The 21775-nt window shown below is 42.7% G+C and overlaps 1 protein-coding gene across 1 annotated transcript in view; it reads right to left on the bottom strand.

The window, feature by feature from the left end:
- Positions 1-21775, bottom strand: part of igsf21a (immunoglobin superfamily, member 21a) — a 195064-nt gene that overhangs the window by 68168 nt on the left and 105121 nt on the right. The window contains exons 3-4 of the mRNA XM_061069995.1: positions 12586-12707; positions 1051-1169 (exon numbers count right to left, since the gene is read on the bottom strand). Of these exons, the coding sequence (XP_060925978.1) occupies positions 1051-1169; positions 12586-12707 (241 nt within the window). The remainder of the gene's footprint in view (positions 1-1050; positions 1170-12585; positions 12708-21775) is intronic.

Genomic DNA, 21775 nt, shown 5'->3' on the forward strand with positions numbered 1-21775 from the left:
GAAATGTTGCTCTGCAGCCGGAGGCCTGTCCGACTGCAAGATCTCAAGGAAATGTGTTCATTAACTCGAGTTGTCATTCAGACAGTCACGACCACGGGACACAAAAAAACACACAACACAACAAGCGTCGGCCGTGGAGGAGGCGAATGTGAATAATAACAACAACAACAAATACTGTATCAACCTGAGAAATCACCTCGGTGTAAAATATCTGTGCTATTCATTGGGCAAGGGCGATTAATCCACTTGTTGCCAGGAGTGCCATTGTTTTCATCTCTGAGCCAACATCCATCCCGAGTGGCACATCATTTCTCAAATGTGTTCGCTCAGACGCCTCGACATGCGGAATACACAGACCTGATGGATGTTCATCGACTTCATGCCAGGCTGCTGTGGAGCAACTCATCACTGGGATTAGCAAGTTATCAACCTAACTTAACACTTTCTTCCTGCTTCATTCCCCAACTGGGAGAAAACAAAGCATGCATTTATTATTTTTTTTGTCATTGCACAATGGCGAATTTTGCAGAGCGCAGGGAATAAAAGAGATGCTTTCATAATCAAAAAGATTGTTGTGAAGAGCTGACCCATCCACATTCTTTCTGCAAGGCGGTAGATCTCCACCTGCTCACTGCAGATACGAGCATCAGCTTTAAAAAGAAGCTTCTCGCATTATTTTACACAAAATATACATCAGATTCTAATTGTTTCGACCAGAATCCTTTCTGTCGTGTTGGAAAACAGCGAATCCAACACACACAGGATCAGTTTTAAAACATCCTCCCTCCGGCGCCGCACATGGAACTTGAAGAGCTCAGACTTTCTGTCGTGATCAAGAGGGTTCGGCTGCTGCCTGCAGGCCGGCACCACTTCCTGTTTGTCAGTCTCTGTCACACGGTCCAGCCGGCTGACTTTGAACGCTTCCAAAGCCCGAACTCCACGGCTTTAAAACAGAAAAACCTTGAATACTGAATGCAGAGCCTTGCCGAAAAGCTGTGTTCCCTTGCTTTTTAAAAAGAATGGGGATGAAGTGCAGCAGTTGGTACTCACACATAACAGTAAGAAAAACATTCCCTGAAGCCAGGACGACCTTCTCCCTCGTCGCACGGTCGTAGATGCCCACGTGGCACTCGTACGGCCCGTTGTCCGAGATCCGCACCTCCGGGAGCCTGTGGAGGACAAGAACCACCCGGTGAGTTCAGATCTGAGCATTTTAGAGCTAATGTCGCAGGAATGCACAGAGAAAAAACATCCAGATAAGAAGAGATGAGCAAATACATGTTGACTTTACCATATATGAAGTTATAAATGACTATAAAGCAAAAAGTAGGATGAAAGACAAATGTTTCCATAGCCGAAAACTTTATTGAAACAGGGGTTCATTTGCAGAGACATTATTATGAGTGTCAATGGTGTTTATGTTCTGGTGTTTGTTGAATAGCGAGATTTAGAAAAAATATTTCTACACATACAGCAGAGGCTTTGGTCTATTTACTGCTTTTAAACTGGCCAACACCCAAATAAATTATAATAATATGAAATAACATTATAAATTAATTAAAATTATAGTGTTAATGCTACTTCCTTTTAAACACTGCATCCCAATTCCAATATTGAACAAGAGTCCTTGATGAATTAATTACGAACTGATGTGAAATTAAGGACATGTTCATTTCATTTAATAATTTAGCAGTTTGAGGTTCTAAACTAATTATTGTTACCGAATTAGTGCATCATTGCTAATGATGATTATTATTTCATAAAGCATTTTACATGTCAAACCTCCCAAGGTCCTTTAAGACAACAAAACAAGCAATCTGCATAATATCGTGTTAATAACTATACGAAATCAGATGATATGAGTAAAAAGATATTCATTAGTTATTGTAGTTAACTTGTTTTTAAGATTATTTAAGTATTTTACTTTTTCCACAGGTATACAACTGAAACCAGGTTTGTTAAGTTGCACAACACATTTTTAACCTTCTGGTTCCACAAAGACAGAAATTATAGTAATTATTTCCCTTCCTTTTTCCCTCCTATAATTTTTTGTGTATCATTCCACAAAGAAACAACAAAGCAACAGTTGTGAGTCAGTGACGGTAGATTGCCTGAAAGAGAAAAGGAGCACAATCTGTATTCTGCACTCGGCTAATGTGTCAACAATGAAAATCAAAGTGAGACACTGCTGGTCACATTCAGCCTCTGTGATTTATTCCCACAGAGCAGGAACCATTGTCCTTGCCGCCCGGGTGTTTCTGACGGGGACCTCTGTTGGTACAGCACCCGGCCGTTAATGAGTTCAGCTGCGGTAGTGAGTGTGTGTCTGTGTGTCTGTGTGTGTGTGCGAATTGAGTACATTGCACTTTTGGAGAGCAGTCCAAAGTTGTGTGTGTGTAGTGTAAAGTATACTCTTTCCTCACCCAGCAGCTGTCTTTGAGCTGCCCTTGAGCAAGGCACTTTAACCTGAAATAAAAAAAAGCTTAAAGGATAACACTGGCTTAAGCTGGTTTCTATTCTTAGCATTTCCAATAAAGTCTTAATCCACACATGTATTTTTCCACTTCTAATGTACTCAACGTGTCTACTTGTTTGACCTTTTGTATCTGTAAGCATACTTTTATATCGTCCATCTTTTATTTATACAGCTTATCCTTATTGTGGGATGGAGCCAGGGGTTTAAAGGGATTTGAAATTATTCTGCAAGCAAAACCTCATAATTACCAGAAGCTTCGTAAAGGGCCTTGTTGGAGTGTACTTCTAACGAAGCAGAATTGTCATCAACCATTCCTCGATTGGACGAAAGGCGGGACACACCATGGACAGGTTGTCGGTCCAGGACAGATCTAACAATCAGTTCCTTTCAGTCAATTCAGAGTCTTGTCCTCATCCCAATCTGTTTGTATTCAGGCGATGGGACGACCCGCAGACTCTGAGCCCAGGACAAAGCGCTTGGAAGGGATTATTTGAAATCCTCAAATATTAAACAGAACCTCATAAAATGTGTTTCGAGAGTTAAACCATTATTTGCCTATTGTTTTTTCTGACTAAACAAATATGACCAAGTTCAACCGAGCCTATAATGGACGGACCAGGTGCGGAGAAAGTAAAGTTCAAACACTGAACTTTAAACCGATAAGGTAAAGTTTTTGCTGCACGGAACAAAGGTTTGGCAAAGTGTATTTGAGCATCTCGGAATCTAAAGTGCGTTGGTCTCCACCGGCGCCTCCTTGAGGGATCAGCTTGAAATAAGTCTTTTCCTCGCCACATGGTGAAATGATAAGCGCGGCACAGCGCTGGCAGCAGGGAGGTAATTGGCTTTGTCTTGGCTGGTATGTTGTTACAGTAAACGCTGATGTGGCCCATTGCTTTGTTTTTTAGTTTTAAGAAAAAAAACAAAGCCAGAGTCCCGGTCCACAATCCTGACTCCGGCAACCGTGGATCCACACAGGCGCGGAGAAAGGGAACCAAACAGAGATAAGAGGATTCAAAGCGTTCGCCACAAAGAAAACCCCCGACCACAGCAGTTCTCCGGGGGCCGGCTGCTCCTGAAGTCTGACAGCGGGACGTGTCCATCAGAATTACAGGAGCCGGGAACAGAGGGAAGATTTAACACCTAACATTCAGGCTCCTGTTAAATATTAAGACTGGTGGAATTAATCTTTCAGCACGCACTCTAATCTTTGATGTCAGGCGTTTCAGAAGTGCAGGTCCGTTGAGAACACGCTTCACACACAAAAAAAACCCAGGTGACTCAAACACTCCTTTCCTTTTCACTGCTGTGGGTCGTTCGTCAGCTAATGTTTAAAATCTGAATGATAATGAAATCACCTTTTAAATGGAACAGAACTAATAATGATCATATCAGTAGATTTTATTCGTGGATTTTGTTAAAACCCTGATTATTGCTCTGGTGAGAAGATGTCTTAAAACCTTTTTCAGTCTTTAAAAAGCAACTGTGACTGAAGCTCTTAGCAGGCGAGTGGCAAGAAACGCACCTTTTTAACTCATTTTAATAAACTTGTAACCGGTGGCCTGAGTCCTGCCTGTTGTAAGTAAAGTAAAGCAGCCTGTTGGATTTATCGGTGCAGTGTGACTTCAGCCCTCCTCCTGTTCACGCTTCTCATTTAACCAGACAATACGCTCTGTATCTTCCATTAACTCTTCGCTCTGGGCCCAGAAACCTTTCTCGTTAAAGAGTCTCTCTCTTCTCGTCTTCTTCTTTTATCACTATTTCATGTTTTTCATTGTTTGCTTTCATGGGTTCTTTTGTCCTTTACTTTGTTTCCAAATCATGCAGCTCATTAATCAGTGACTTATAAAAAAGCGTATTAGCGGTGACACAAGCCCAGGAACAAGCTCACAGCCTCGCACACATAAATGAGTATTATCACTTAAATATGGTGAACGAGCCACCGAGAGCAAAGGGGATCGAACGAACAGACTTTTTTTTTTACTACAAAATCTGCCCCTGTACACCAAAGAAAACCTGCACATACACGTCGGGGGGATCGATAGCAATGGGCCCCCGAGGAGGAGCAGCACACCAAAAAAAAAACAGCACACCGCAAAGAGAGATCGATTGTCCCCGAGGAGTTGCATCTGAAAGCTCTTTCCTGTTGTGTAGGCCTTCCTCCCCGAACTCCTCCTGCCTACAAATGCAAGCAAATGCAAACCGCCGAGACGGGGGGAGGAGTGGAAAAAGAGAGCTCTCTTGACGGAGCGCTTGGCTGAGAGCTCGTCCCGGCCAATCTGCGCTTCACATTAACGAGCACCTTTGTCAGATATTCCTTCCGGCCCGATCGGGTGAGGACTCTCCACTGTATTCGAGTGCTCACTTGATGCAAAGCAGAGATGCATTGCCTGGAGGGGGTCAGCCCTATGTTCCCAGATTTCTATGGATTTTATTTTCACTGACAATTTTGAAAATTAGGCCCTATGTTCCCACAGACCTATGTTTCCAGATTTATTTTGAAAAATTAGTCCCGATGTTCCCACAGCCCTATGTTCCCACATTTCTAGATTTTTCTGAAAATTAGGGTTAGGGTTAGGATTAGCGGTGTTGAGCTCAAGAGAGGGTTAGGGTTAGGGTTAGCGGTGTTGAGCTCAAGAGAGGGTTAGGGTTAGAAATGTTGAGCTCAAGAAAGGGTTAGGGTTAGCGGTGTTGAGCTCAAGAGAGGGTTAGGGTTAGCGGTGTTGAGCTCAAGAGAGGGTTAGGGTTAGAAATGTTGAGCTCAAGAGAGGGTTAGGGTTAGCGGTGTTGAGCTCAAGAGAGGGTTAGGGTTAGCGGTGTTGAGCTCAAGAGAGGGTTAGGGTTAGAAATGTTGAGCTCAAGAAAGGGTTAGAGTTAGCGGTGTTGAGCACAAGAGAGTTTGGAAGCTAGCTAGCTCCTTCAAATCGCCAGCTACGGAATGGTGAACCCTTAACTACCAGGCAGGGGTAGAAATGTGGGAACTGTAGGAACATAGGGCCTCGTTTTGTAATGAATATTGGAAATGTGGGAATATAGGGCTGTGGGAACATAGGGCTGTGGGAACATAGGGCTGTGGGAACATAGGCACGTTGCCGCCTGGAGGACGGAATGCAAAGGAAGGTGTGTAATCAGCCACGTTTCCTTAAGGAATGAGCATGAAAGAAAAGGATGAAAATGATGCCGTGATTCTCCGCGAGCCAAGGGGAGGTGTGATTGACTTTGTGCTGGCTGGTTGCATTACAGGAAGTGCTGATGTGGCTGGATGTCTCGATGTTTTGATCCAACACAAAGCCGCGGCGCTGTTGTTTGCCGTGCTAAGCGCCGCATTCATGGATTCAAACCCACACAGATGCAGGGAGTGGAGCTCAGAGATAAAACGGGAGAAAGCACAGAGGCTTTGCTGAGAGAAGAAGAAGAAACCTCACAGTAACTCCTGAATGATTACAGTCATCCCAAAGCCCTGTTCAATAAAACAGGTTATGCATTACTTATCATTCATTACCACTTTAAGAAGGAAATCATTTACTTACCCCTCTTTAGGAATATTTATTATACACCACATAACATAAACTTGGTGAGAAAATCCTTTAACTGGAATTACCACACTGCGGATGTATGCCTTGTCCAACCAGGTGTTCCTGACATTACTCATCTGCAATAACATGATGTTACTCTGACCTTTGACCACTAAAATCGAATCAGGTCATATTAAAGTGTACGTTAACTTTTGTGCCAAATTTAAGTTCCTTATCTCGAGGCATTGATAACGAGTTCACAAGGCCAAAAAGGTTTTTGCGAGGTCACAGTGACCTTAACCTTTGACCACCAAAATCGAATCCGCTCTTCCTTCAGTCCAACTGAACATTTTAACCAAATTTGAAAAAATTCCCATAATGCATTTTAGAGATACTGTGTACACAAGAATAAGATGAACGAAGGACCAGCTGGCTGTCGCCGGAATGGAGGAGTGAAACGGTGCTTTGACATATTTTAATTTCCATCATAAACTAAATTGAGAGTCTATTTTACCTAGTATCACAATACTGTTGCAACACTTGAAACTTCCGAGGTAAATTCTGTCTCTTTCACGTCGGAAACCTCAGTGGACACGACACTCACCTTTAGCCCAAGATCGGGGGAGGAAGACTTCACGGGAACATTTTAAAAATGTAACTCTAATCGAATGAGACATCCTTGATACAACTTCCCACCGGAAATATTTATCAATTATTGAAACACCTTCCTGACCTCTGGTCCCTCCTGAAGCTGCAGGAACAAAAGCGAGAGGTTTGTCCATTAGAGCGAGTGCGACGGGTGGAATAACACACGGGTCCAGCAGCGTTTCTCTAATGAGGTAAAACTGAATAAATTCATTTTTTGATCACCTTCAACCTGTCAAACTCCCACTAGTAACAGAAACTACTCAAAAGGCAATTTGAAGGAGACAAGACACGTCCATTTACTCTTTGTGTTTGGACGCATGCTGCAAATTGAGATATTTGCATGTTGACATTTGGGACGTGCCCCTCTCAGAGTCAAGTACTGGATTGATTTAGTCGTTTCTTAAATTCTCACATGACTGGTGTCAATTTAACACCATGATAAAGTATAAAAGTGGAAATGGACAAAGAAGCATTGACATACAGGGACAACATGAATATCCTAAAGGTCCTTTAAAACAAACTGCATAATGGAGTTTGTATATGACCCCTAAAGTGACCCAGAAATTCTCTATGCTGCGACTCCATTAAGGGAAAACATCATCTGTCAGTCTCGTTAAAGACTCCTTCTGAAAATCTATTGTACATTATAACTGTAAAGTTACATTTAGCCAAAAGAGGAGATGGTAGATTTAAATTAAGATGATTTTTTTGTGTTACATTAAGACAAATTTGTGGTCTGCGTTAAAATACTTAGATAAAGTTATAGAAGCTTCGTCATCATGGTAACGATAAGAAATGTGTTAACTCTTTCTTATGTACTGTAAAAGTCCTTTTAGGTTAAATTCCAGAGTTTGGTTGACGGTCAAAAAAAATTGGCGCTTGAGTTCTTTGCCCTATGCCTAATTACTACAGCCACTAGTGGGCACTATAACTTGATTGTAACAAAATGAAGCTTTGTCTGAAATGATTGACAGTTTATCTGATGATAGAAAGTTAGTCATTTATCTTTCTCTCAGTTTCAAAGCAGAGAGTTGATAAAGCTTTGCGTTTTTATCTTTTGAAGTGGTCATGTGGCTGATTCAGTCTGTGAGGTCATTGTCAAGGGAGCGGTCAACAGTCAATGTTTTGTGGTGCATGTTGGGTAATTACAGATTTGCTTTTTTATATTTAATCGCACTCATTGAAGTAGGGCAGTGCAATATAAACAAAATAGGTCAAACCATATCCATAGAATTACATAATAATAATTATCAGCATCTCTTCAACATCAACTCTATTCCTGACGATTCTCTTCCATGTGAGTTTCTTTGGCAACATCTGAGTCTGGGTTTTGTTTTGATCACCTCTGAGGCTCTCAGCCGCTGACATTCTTTTTCCTGTTTGGCATGATTCATACGTGGGTGGGATGAGAGGTGAGTGTTGTTTGAGCCGGTCGCGGTGACCAGTCTATGGCAGAATGTTTTTCTGATCTGTGACTTTTCATACGCATGCACCTGTAATAACTATGTTCTCCTTTTTCGATTTTACCCTGTTTTGTGTCACACTCACTTAGTGTCACTGCAAAGCATCAAACACATTATGAAAAGTTCTGCTGCAAAGAATGTGAGTTGTGCAGGAACCAAAAGAACTTAATATGAAACAACAAATGCTTTTCTTGTATATAATATATTCTGCACAACCTTAATTTGAAGGTTTTCCAAAGCATTTTGCTGCCGCTTATATTTTCCTGAAATTTCTCTGTATCTCCTGTGGTGGCCACTGATTTCTTTGGCTCCTGCATCTGACTTCTTTCGCTGGAAATGTGTGAAACCAGTCCTTGATTGGACACTGGACCAGCATCAGTGGGATGGAGCTGGTATTGGTCTGAAGGACGATGCTCACTCAAAAACTTGAGAGGGGAATGGCTCTGATGCCAGGCTGTTCAATGAGAGTGGGCTCCCCCTTGACAGAGCCTGTACAGAGCAAATTTCAACAGCTCATATTAAAAGAAGATCTTCATACATGTATTTTGTCAGTCACCATTATAATTGTAAATAGGCCATGGTGAACGACAGTCCTCGTACAAGCAACACTATAATCTGTTTGTCGGTTTATATCCTAAAATATTCACTGAAATGTTTCCAAAAAATATTCAAAGGAAAGTTGCTTCCTTCCACCTCTTACCTTGAAAGTCAAGGCCGTTATTAAAAGAAACCCGACTGCTGGCAGGAGACGTAATGTGGACTCATCAGAAATATTTCATGCCCAAAAAACATTTCACTTCTTCTTCAAAAGGGGATTTAAAGCCAACGGCAACGGGAGAGGAAAATAAAAGACACAAGGAAAAACATTTAAAGAAATATCTCCTAAGACCGAACCTCTGCCGACCTGGGTTCGTGCCACTTTCATCTTTTGTGAGTAAAAACCGAGGATCTGTAGACGGAGACGGTCTCAGCTTGAGTGCTGTAGCTCCTTCAAAATCCCAAGTGTCATCAGCCCCATGCAAGATCCATCATTTGTCCACTGGCACTTGAATGCAGAGCGAGAAACAGCTGTTTCCATTCTCTGAGAGGCAGATAAAACCAGGCTAACTGAGATGGAGTCAATATCAGTGTCATTTCTGAAACTTTCTCATAATTGAAAGATGGCACGTGCGGAGAAAAAAACCCCACCTCCATCATTGCTGCTCTGTTACAGCGCAATAATCAATATTGCTGTGAGGAGAAATGTGTTCTACAAGAGGCTGGGTGGGGAGCTGGAAATACATTTTCTCTAAACAAAAATGCTGAGTTTATAAAAGATACGGAATATCGAGGCATTCATTTAGGTTGTACAAATGGATTTGTCAGACTGCTCCGGCTTTGTGCAGAAGATTTAACGTTCTCAGGTGGAGACGGGAGATTATACCGAGTAAGAATTCAGCTTTTTTTGCATTTCTTAGCCGAGCTTCTCCGTTACACCATGAAAGTGGGATTGTGTTTTTTCTTTTTTTTTTTCTGACTGGAGGAACGGTGAGACTGGGGCCAGGGGGGGGGCGTGCGATTCTCTCAGGTCCACGAACACGGGCGTAGCATTGTGATGCATGATCTGGATGCAGGTCAGCGCAGGTAGCTGGTTCATCGGAAAACATTCCTCCCCTTGGGTGCGTTGCATTGGACTGACTCTCACTTCCACTCTGTGTGTGTGTGTGTGTGTGTGTGTGTGTGTGTGTGTGTGTGTCCAGGCATGGAGGGGTGGTGATGTTTTCTCTTTGTGTATGCGCCCATGTTCCCCTGTCTGTGAGCATGTACGTGTGTGTGCACCATTTCATTGTGATGATGCCCATTCTCCCAAAGGGATGGTCGGATTGTCCGGATAAATTACCCTCAGCTGGGCAGCGACATCACACACGAGAAAAGAGATGGGGGGGGGAGAGAGAGGGAGCAAAAAAAAAACCACAATGAGGTTGGAATGCACATGAGCAGAATCAAAGAGAAGCAGCCGGGGACATAGATGAGATGAAAGCTGGAATCAGCACAAAAGGACTCAAAGTGTGACGCATTACAGTTTTAAATGAAGTCGTAGGTGCGACGCAGCGGCCGGCTCTTCCTTTGTGTCGTGGTAGAATAAGAGAGAGGAAATCTGCAGCGAGCGCCAGAGCACGAGGAGCGAGGGATGAGGAGGAGGAGAGGGGGCAGACATCTGCCGCCATACTGCCGGGGCCGGCGGTAAAAAGAAGACGGTCCCCAGGACGCCTTAAACGTGTAATCAAGCCAAGCACAGCCAGATGACTCCCCACCTCCTACTGCTGCGCTCTCTCCATTTCCTGTCCTCTCTTGCAGTAAAAACCTGTTACTGAAAAAAAACATAGTGGGGGGGGGTTGTGCACGCACTGGATCACTGAGGCCAGAGAGACGTGTGCGTGTTCACCTCCGTGGCTCCGTACACACCTGGTGTTAACATGTGGTTTTCAGGATCCAATCACGAGTGGACAGTTCTGAGTGTGTGTGTTATCACTTGGTATTCAAAGGACCCATCGTATGCACATTTTACCACAAGTTGATATGGTTCCTTGGGGTCTTGATGAAATGTCTGTAACATACTTTGGTCAAAATACCACAAGGATCATTTAAAACAGCACCCTTTTTACCCTGTCTAAAACAGCCCTCCTCAGATTGAAGGTTTCTGACAGAGAGGAACCACAACAAATCGCGGGAGTTGTTTTTTTCCAGAGTTCATGGGACGGTAGACATGCCAGATACCCACATTAACATGTAGAAGTGGAATTTTCATAATATGGGCCCTTTAAATGTGGCCCTACATGCGTCTCGTGATCGGATCTCAGCTCTCGGCTCTATAGTTTCTAATCTTATTTCAAGTAGGTGGTGATCTTAAATCTAGAACAGTGTCACAATTATAAAACTGAAAATAAGTTAAATACGCTTGAAACAAACAGGATGACAAAAAAAAAGATGCTACTTTGGAGGGGAAAATACTATTTTTGAGCATCACAAGCTTATTATGAGACCCAAAACATCACAATACTAGTAAAATATAGCTAAAAATGAGTTTTCCCAGCTAATTTCAAGATCACTCTCTTCTGGTAAGGCTTAAATATAAAGTCTTATTTCAAGAAATCTTACCAAACGAATTTTGACTTGTTCCATTGGCAGATTTTTTTGGCTTATTACAAGCAAAAAATAACTTGTATTCATTTTTTTGGGCTTATTTTTGGAATGGCCTTTTTTGCAGTGTATACAAACACACTCGTATGACATTTTTGTTAACGAAGACCAAGTTATGTTGTTTTTTACACACGTGTGTCCAATGTCAGTTTGTGTCAGAGCTACAGAGACGAGTCAGTAGAGTCTGAATGAACCTCGAGAGGCTGTGAAGAAAGATTTAATTATCAATCACTATCATCGGAGGGCCGTCAGCTTCACATGTGGCCCGGACCACCTCTGGATATCCCATCTGAGTGCGTTCACGTCTGTATTTAGAGCCGTCAACTTGAGATGGAATCACAAAACCCACCTGTTAACACCAGGTGTGAATGCTAATGCTAATATCAGTATAGGCAATTAAATAAAAATGTAGCCTCACATAACTTTGCCACTAGACGAGCAATAGAACGAAGATTTTCACTCCCCAGAGCTAACACCAATTTTCTTAAACGCACTGTGGGATACAGAGCCATGAAGTCATGGAACCTATTACCAACAGAAATTATAAACGTGACACGTAAATGTATGTTCAAAAAGCAAATAATGAAACACTTGGCTACAGCATACTTGTGATGTACTGTACATAAATGTGTAGTATTCTCTTACATGGTTTGCAGTTTTAGCTTCTATGGAATTGGATATATCAGTGTTAATTTTTGATATCTGTAATATAAAATTGTATGATCATTATTGTTATGTATTTTAACTTTTGATATTTGTAATGTAACGTATGTTTTAAATGTTTGATATTGGTATTGTAATGTATGTTGTAAATTTTTGATATCTGTATGTATGTTTTAAATGTGGACCCCACTAAAAGTAGCTCTGTCTTAGGGTAGAGCTAATGGGGATCCTTCTAAATAAAATAAAATAAAATAAAATACACCTGAGCTGGGTGGAGCTACCTTTTAATACATGCACCACAGCAGCTGGATTGAGACCCAGCCCCCGGGCCAGATGTTTCCCAAATCCGTAACATTGAACATCTTATCCTCAGAGCTGCTGATTAGATTTGTGCCGCTGCCTCCTGTCCTCATGTAATAATGCAGTGACCCCTTCGCCACAGTCACTCCAGCCCAGCTCCCGGTCTGACCAGGAGCAGATGGCCGGGAGGGAAGCAGTGTAGCGCCGAGCAGGAGAGGTCACCTCGGTGCACAGAGCATCAGGAGTGATTATATATCCTGAGCTTAGAGTTTTGGCAAATCACGGACACAGAGTTACAGAGATGAGTGGTCGTGTTTTATCAAAATGAAAGTCTGAGGCTCACCTGACAGTGGATTGGTACACCAGGTCCTCGCGTCGGCGGTAATCCTCCATGTGAGAGTAATTAGTATTAAACATAGCGTCATAGGTGAAGATCTTCTGCTTGATGGTCCCTCCATCGGTGACCTGCAAGAAAGAAGACAAGAAACCTTAATGGATGTTTCCTCTGATGATGGATGGGACAGGGCCGTACCTGGAGCTCCTCCTACATATAAACTGTTGTTTCACGGCCCCGGAGAGGAGATAGCGCTCCTCCTGCCTTCAATTATCTCCGTGCGGCCCGTGATAAGCTCATTGCTTATAAAAGCACGCGAGCGGGGGGGGATTGAACATGATAACATGATAACATCAGTCTCGCAGACAGCTGCCCGTCTGTTCCCGTGCACATGGTTAAGTCTTAATGAAGACTGACACAGTGCGGTGTTGGGAATGTGTCAAGCGGCCTGATTTCTGCAGAGGTAATGGCTCGTGACCAGATACTGCAGAGGTAGGGGGGGGGGGGTAGGTATTTTTGATCTGGGCATGGTAGATGATGGAGCACTCCTTCCCCTTCCTAATATTCACAGGAGAGTTAAAGTCACTTAGCATTTGAATGACTGTGATTTCTTCTCTCCTCAGAAGCCTCAGACAGCCGTAAAAAAAGAAAAGAAAAAGGAGGTGACAGGATTTTAATGGAGCCGCTAATGCTGCTTTGAAGAAGGGAATTGTTGGTGGGCCGGGGGATTCTCCTTTCATTTCACAGAAACGAAGATGCTATCGTTCTGATCCCGATGAGGTAAACAGCATCAGAGCGATTCATTATAAGTCCGTACGATGTATAAATGTATACATTACCTCATATAGAGACAAAGCTAAATTGTGTTTATATGAGTAAACAACTGTTCCCTGTGAACGGGGGGGAACTCTCATAACCTCTCGCCTCTAGAGACAGCGACTTGCTTCAGGCTACGTTTGCCAAGTGGAGTCGACTGCACTCAACAACCAAAAGCACGTCTGTGAGTATAAATTACCTTTGTCACCTATAAATAATAAGGTGGGGGGGAGGCTGGGCGTTTAAATACTTTTAATAGATTTCAAATATTAAAAGGTCAAGCCACTTGGACTTTTATTCCGCTTCCACACCTCAAGGATGTGTTAAATTAACACATATTGTATTATATTATATTACATATTGCAATTTGACACTGTTCACTGTTTTGCTTTTTGCATTTCACTTTTTACTTCACTTTTTATATCTTTTATCTTTTATATATTTGTATATAGATATGTTTATGTCTAAATAAATGCTACCTTGTATAAATATTAGTAAAAATGAGTAAATAAGAAGTAAATGGTGAGTAAATATACATTGTTTTTTTTATTATTATTATTGTTTTTCTTATGTGTGGTGCATTTATTGTGTTTTTATGTTTCTATGTTCATTGTATGCACCAATAACCAGAGCAAATTCCAGGTAGGTTTAAACCTACTTGGCAATAAATACCTTCTGATTCTGATTCTAACTTGTTTGGAAGACTTTTGTTTCATACAGCGTTCTTCCACTTGAGCAAATGATTTCCAACGTGTGTGAGGCCACCGGGCTGATAAAACGTTTTGTCGCCCTTGTCAAGGAGCTGAGAGAGAGAGAGAGAGGGCTGTGGACACGCGGGCGTTTTCAATAACAGTCCAGAGATGCAGACACCGAGCAATGATTCGGCTTTGTTTGAGTCACAGAACAGGGAGACACACGGGGAAAAGGTCAAGCCTCTAAAAGCAAAGCCGTGTCTGGAAATTGTGCTTCTCCACCGGCCGGACTCGTGCCACCGGTGCAGTTGCAGTAATGGACCTTTTAAAAACATCACCATAGGGATCTGAGAGACGTTTCTGTCTGACATGGCTGTAAAACACCTGCTGCGAGAGCAGTTCTGCAGAGTTTAAAAATAATACCACACTCAACTTCCCTTCTCTTTTATATCTATATTGGAAACTGGGGGGGGGGGGCTGCACATGTGCACTATGGATCAATAATGAGACATATGTGATATAAACTGCAGAGTAGTAAAGCATGAGAGACGTATTTATAACTGTCAACGGGATTGGCTAATTTCTTCTATATTTGTTTGAACGGTGCTTATAGGCAAAAACTGCATCAATACATTTCAACTCTACAATAACATGTCCCTCTTGTCTATTTGGAATCTTTAAAAAAAACATCTACAAAATACTTTGCCACCATTAACAGCACGAAAACTCTTCTTTTTTTATTAATGCTCATTATTTCCCTGCTTGTTTTTCTATACTCCCTAAAACTAGGTTTGTGCATCACGAAGAACACAACAAATAAGAACAATTGGGAAAACAGTTTGAAGAAAATCACGACAAAAGCAGAAGGAATGAAGTTTGAGAAGATGGATGATTTTCTGTAAATACCAGAAATCAGCAAGTCTACAGCTGCTCTGCCACTATCTGTTCTTTCAAGTATGATACGCCTATGAAGAGTAAGTGGTCCCACACCATGACATCATTTAACAAGCTTCTCTATTGGTCAGATGATTGAACCTCCACCTGATGATTCTTGTGTCTTTGGTCCGACATGCGCTGCAAGAGAGAAAAGGTGAAACTCTGAATAGCTGCTTTCAAACATGCACTGAACTATAATCTGCTGAAATTATCCAAAGGGGCTGAATGCTTGAATGCAAATGTTTTATTGCTGCTGACATTCTCTGGAGTTTCTCCTGCCAGCAGCCTCGTAAAAACTCCTGTTATTCTCCAAATGAGCAGATGTAAGAGTACAGCAGGAGGAGGATTGACTGCAAGTGGCTGCATTGATGACATTCGTCACAAATAAGACAAAGCATAGAGTCAACAAATATAACTCAATCATAACATTCTCCCTCATGGGATGCTGCACACACGGTAAATGTGCATGCATGTGTGTTTATGTGTGTGTGTGTGTGTGTGTGTGTGTGTGTGTGTGTGTGTGTGTGTGTGGGCAAGCAGACACTCAACAAATCAACAGCAGCCCTTCAAGTGACCTCAAGCAGCCAGTGAAGTGTTCAGCCCTCGGGCGACAGAGGCTGTGAAACAAGCGACTGCGTGATTCTACACATGGCGCTGGAATATTTAATCAGGTCGGACGAATTCCAGCTCGTTAGCGACTAACTGCAGCTCACCTTGTTAGCATGTCAGCAGTGCTTATACGTTTACACACAAGCGGGCTACTCTCCAACTGACCTTTATAAATATAATATTCTTATTTATACCGAGTGCATCACTTCTGCTGCAGTTCCAGTGAATATCTGGGTTAGCACTAACATGATGGCCTGAAGGATGTTGTTTCAAAGTCCTGATGTGGGAGTAGTTCAGGTCTAAGATGTCACGTATCCGCTGTTTGTGTTTGTGAGCTTAATGGGATTTAATGCAATGGACTTACTGCTTTTTACAGCTTTTCTATTTCACTATCACACACCTCGGAGGAGATTTCTTTAAAAAGCACAACTGACGACACAGTGCGAGAGTAGTTTCATGGATAGATACTTTAAATCGAGGTAAGTGAACCTTTGTCCAAAGACGGAAATAGAACTGGATAGTTAGCGTGAGCGGCAATAACCTCCGCTAGCATGAAAGCTGTGAAAGAAACAACATCTCAAACATTATCATCACAGCCCGAGGGGAGAAGTCGCCAGGTGGAAAAAACACCACAGCAACGAAGAAGAAATGCAAAAAGATCCACGTGCTGGTTGATTCTCTCTTCAAAAGGAATTCTATAGTTGTAGATTTTTTATATTTCATTGATCATTATTTCGACGTAGTTTACTGTATTTTCACGGCTGCACTTATTCACAGATTTCCGTTTACCTGACATCTACAAAGGCTCAGAGACGGATGCAAACATCCTCTCATCCCGAAGTACTGAGATGAGCTGGAGACATTCAAACTGGATCCATCGTCCCTCTGAAAAACCTGGCTGATACTGCAGGTGTCTGATATCTTGGTTCTGAATCCATGAGGAGATTTCTGCCTCTGACAGGTCAACTCTGTGGCACTCGCTCTTTATCTATCCCCCCTTAATGATTCCACCTCTTAATTAAGACTGACCTGTACACCCCTGCGTAACAAATCTGCAAAATCCTGCCCGTCAGCCGATGTCTCCCTATCCCCGGAGATCTGTTTGTGGCATGAGCCGCTGACTGCAGAAGGGATAGAACAGTGAGAATGGAGGGAGTGGGAGGAAGAGGAAAAAAAGGAAAAACCACTCATGTGCCAAAATGGCTGTACAAGAGGGAGAGCAAGAGTGAGATGAATACTCTCCGCTGCAATCAAAGCGTATTCAAAGCACCGTCGGGTTTGCTACAACGGCCTCGTTGAATCCAGGCCACGGGATGCATGTGAAGCACAGAGGCACAAAACCTCTCCAACACTCGGCCATCTGGAGATATGAAAAGACAGACAAGGGTGTGGGAGAGTCACCTGCCCCTCCCCTGTCTGCGTTGTGGCAGATAGCGGAGGTTGGTTGAGGGAACAGCCAGCGGGCGACAGGTATACAATGGGGTTTGAAGGTGCTCGAAACCGGGTCGCGTGCCCATCCTGAGACGTGATGATGCCGAGACAATCTCCCGACTCCGGCCTCCTTCCTGCCGAGCCGACTCTAATGATGCAGGGGTCAGATTAGGACTGGATCTCAGGGGTTAACCAGAGCCCCCCCCCCCCGCTGCCTGTCTGGGCTGGGTCCTATTTATAGGCTGCAGCTGCATCAGAAGCCACTGGAGAAAATTCAGCTAACACACGGCAGGCCGACTGTGAGAGATTTAACCTGAATCCTGCCTCATAATTTCAGGCACTAGTCAGAAAATCCCTACAGCCAAGTCTGTTTTTGTCACATTTCTCAAACTGGATATTCTAATCTCCAGCCCACAAAGACATCAGGGCCCTCGTGGACTTTAATGTTATGCTCAGACAGGGTGGGAGTAATAAAACCTTCACTTTGGGTCTTAAAGGTAGATGATAATGCTTTTTTTCAAGAGAAGTTAATTCATATTCCACTTGTCTGTCTGTGTGATCTGAATCTATCGCTCTCGCGCTCCGTGAGATGGGAAGCAGCATCGCTCTCATATAATGTCTTAATGAGATTAATTCCCATTCAGTCTCTCATTTAAAGACTTAGACAAGCAGCGACAAAGGAGATGATCAGAGCATTGTCGTGAACCAGCTTGGCACTTTTCTTCATATCCATGCTAATTTGCCTAATATTATTATTCAACAAAGTGTCTTTGGAAACGGGGCAGAAGCGTTGGGAGACATTGTCCTTCTTGTGAAAAAATAATTGCTGTACGCAAGAGAAACATTAATAATGAGAGATTCAGAGGGGACGTGGTTACCCTGTGTGCTGATACATCACAATGAGTTACACCTTTTTTTATAATGCAAATGTCATTTCACAAAGACTTCATGACGTCACTAATAATTACAGAGACTGGGAGAGACCAGTTTTTATTAAAACTCCAACAACACAAAATCTATCTAACTTAGTGGTATGAGCTGTTGCCTTATTGTCTAAACTCTCTCTCTCTCTCTCTCTCTCTCTCTCTCTCTCTCTCTCTCTCTCTCTCTCTCTCTCTCTCTCTCTCTCTCTCTCTCTCTCTCTCTCTCTCTCTCTCTCTCTCTCACTCACTCGCTCTCGCTCTCTCTTTCTTTCTTTGTCATATTCAGATAAAGCAACGCCACGAGAAATCCTGCCCTTCTCGGTGGCTGGTTAAAACATGCGTAAAGATTTTACCATCCTCAGCAGGCGGCCTGGATTCAGCAGAGATTTGATGGATACTGCTCTGGATGTGCGATGTGCCACAGGCAAAGTCACTTTGTAAACATAGGTGGGATTTATTATGTGCCTTCCCAATAACTATACTGACATATTCACATTTCTTACCTCATTCTTATCTGTGTATTATAGTTTATGTACTTGCCAGTGACCTAGTGACGTAATTCCTGAGTAGGTACTGTTTTGGCCTATTTAAAATGAAGTGACTTTTACTTTATCTATTAAAATGTATTAATATATTTGTATAATATTTTTGTTCATCATTTTTAATATATTTTCTTCTACAGGACACAACTGTTTAATGTGTCTTGTCAGGATTACATGGAAAATTAAATGATGAATCTCAAGGGACAAATCTTTTCAGTGGTAATAAACGCAATTGTGTGATAATAACAGACACAGCAGAGAAAAATAAAAGTTTCAGTTTATAAATGGAGGCATCAGGTGGAACAGCAGGGCATTTCTGTTCAATTGGAAGGCTGCAGAAAGCTGCAGGCTCTCTGAGTTTGTTCTGCTGTAACAAACAACAGGTAAACAATAGCCCTGTGCACTTCTCTATGTGAGGTCAGGGAGTGCTGAGGTTCAAGGATAATACACCGAGGTAAGAAATTCTATGTCATTGCTTTAATGGAGCACAGCGTGTGATAGACCAGTGAGAAGCCAGACAAAAGAGTCACACACATGTTGCACTTATAAAAGTATCCAAAGTGGAAGAAAATACAAGGCAGCTGGATAAGAGTGCATCCTGTAATAACTGTATTTTTCTGCAGCCCTTAGAGCTGCCAGGTTTAAAGATGGGGGGTGCAGAGTTGTTCCTGCAGAACAATGAGTGAGTCTTGGGGATACGTCTGCGGATGTGCTCTGTAATGTTGATCCTCACTCAGATCTGGTGCACAGCCTCGGTGGCCCTTCCTCTTAACCTGTGGCTTCACCGCCCGGCATGCTGTGCTTCCCTCCTGCTGCTGAGTGACACAGGACCTGGTTAAAGGGATTTCACGCGTCAAGCAACCAACTCCTCTCCTCCCTCTCTCTTTCACGACTCTCAGCGGGAAAGCGTGGCTAACACAGGCTGGTAGCTACCTGATGGTGTAAACATGTTCATTACCATCCGTGCACTGATTGGCTTGTCATGCAATATTATGTTATTTTGGAATGGATGTCGGATCAGACGGAAAAGAGTTGGGTGACACCTCCAGAGGGAAACTGCTTCCAAACTTGTAAACAGACGTCTCTGATCATCGTCTTTTGTTACTGCCTGAAATCTCTAGAATAAAGTTGAATGTTTAAATGAATCCGTCAATATAACAATTTTCAGTTCAGCGGCAACACCTGCCAATCAGGAGGCTTTGTGTGTCCATGTCGGAGTCTTCGGTGAGACACGTTTTCAATTAGTGCATTTCTCTACATGCACACACACAAGCTAAAGCAGGGACAACATCATTAGAGTAGATTTTGTTTTTTTCTCTCTCTGGCCTGTCACATGCTCCCCCGCTCGGCTGTCGGGCTTTTTCATTCCAATGGTACAGAGCACAAACAGGTTGTGATTGGCCGCTGCTGGAGCTGCCAGATTACATCCCCGGATTAGAGCCGGGGCCTGGTGGTAGCGGTGGCACCGACAGGAAGAGACCAGCTGCATTCCGCTGCACCCTGGAGGGAGCCGGGTGAGGGTCAGGCACAGCGCGGGTATAAACTCAGGCAGTTAAGCGTTATGCAAGCGTGTTATCTAAAGCTCTCAGAGACAAGGCCGTCCAGAGTCGATCATTATGGTCTGTCATTCTGAGGGAGGCAGGTTGTTTGCAGGGGGATGACACTGGCGAGATGATGAGTTCACGGCGGGTCCGACTTGTTGGAGGCTGACGATCTAAACCAGGGGTTTTCAACTGGTTTTGTCCCAGGGACCACCATTCTGACTAGAAAGTAATCAGCGGCCCACTGATGTGCCTGTGCGTGCGTGCATGTGGATAGAAAGAAGTTTTAACATTTGGTTTTGCATGTTGGTTTTGTTTAAAAACCTCAAACAAATCTAGAAAAATCTGTGTAAAAAACAACAAAACGGTTGATTTTCAGTGCTTAAGAATTGAAAACAAAATTTAAAATGCAGTTTGTAGTTGTACTGCATCACTGAGTCTATTCATTCTGTCGGGAGAACTGCTACTGGATAGACGAAAGTCTTAGAGCTCTCCTAAGAAATTGTTTCTCAACCAGCGAACGTGGTAAAGTTGACTGTTATTGCAATCAATTGTTTTGGCTATTATGCCAATTTATTTTTCTTATTACAAAGTATTTGTTTTTCGCTCTTTGGTTTTATTTAACATCTTCATTATTAATTCTGCCCATTTTGGTCATCTTTTCGGGAAAATAAAAATCCCCATCATACAAACAACATCTCAAAGACCTCCTGAGAGTTTTTCTACCTAGTTCAAATGCTCATCTACCTTTAACACGCATGGACAGGGGAAAACTACTGGCAGTTTCTAGCCCCAAGCCGGTTTCAAGGTTCCCCTCATCACCTTTATATTATTTTAAACATTTGTTCTTATTTTGGATATTTTTCACGATATTCAAGAGTAATCTGTAAATGTGTTGAAATATCAAATCGGACCCCCGGTTGAAAACCCCTGATCTAAACTGTTACTGTTATTTAGTTAAAACCTTGAGTTCAAGTACAGAACAATACTGAGAAAGAAAGAATTGCAGAATAAAACTGGATGCAATGCGTGACTGTGTGAGGACGTGTTCATATTTCAGCAGCAGCAGCAGGGATAATCAGGGCAAGAAATCACTCATCCACCTCAACAATTACCATTGAGCTGCCCTCAAGCAAAGCACTTCTAACCAAATTGCTCAGTGAAGCTGATTAGCTAACAATAGCAAACTGGGTGTTCTGGGCAGCTCTCTGTAAATGTTAACCATTTTATAATCACCGCAGGAAATGCCCCATGCTGATCAATGAAGAAGATGCTTCTCGGCTCCAAATATTGTTATATTACTATTTACAATGTGCTGTTTTTTAGAAGCTGGATCTTTACAAATACATCCAATCGCTTGAATCTGCAGCAAAAGCAGGTGTTAAACCTGAAACTGAATAAAAAAATCTGATCATTTTAAAGTTTTAAAGTGGAAGGGAGGATTGCATAACCAGCAATTAGTGGCACATTATGTAATATAGTGACTTGGGCTACATATCAAAGGATTCCATCAAGGGCGGGCAGGTAATGAGATGCAGCGCCGAGCGAAGGAACATCATTGTGGGCACTTGTCCTTAATCTGTTTGATCAATGTGCTGTAAGTGACTCCATGTCCCCACCCCCCTCTGACAGGGTCTTTATTCTGCCTGAGCGTCGGCTGGAGGACGCCAAGAGGAGAAATGAAGAGAGAGTTGAAAAATGCATGGATT

Source organism: Limanda limanda, chromosome 4 (genome assembly GCF_963576545.1).
Source record: "Limanda limanda chromosome 4, fLimLim1.1, whole genome shotgun sequence".
In the NCBI taxonomy this organism is placed as follows: Eukaryota; Metazoa; Chordata; class Actinopteri; order Pleuronectiformes; family Pleuronectidae; genus Limanda; species Limanda limanda.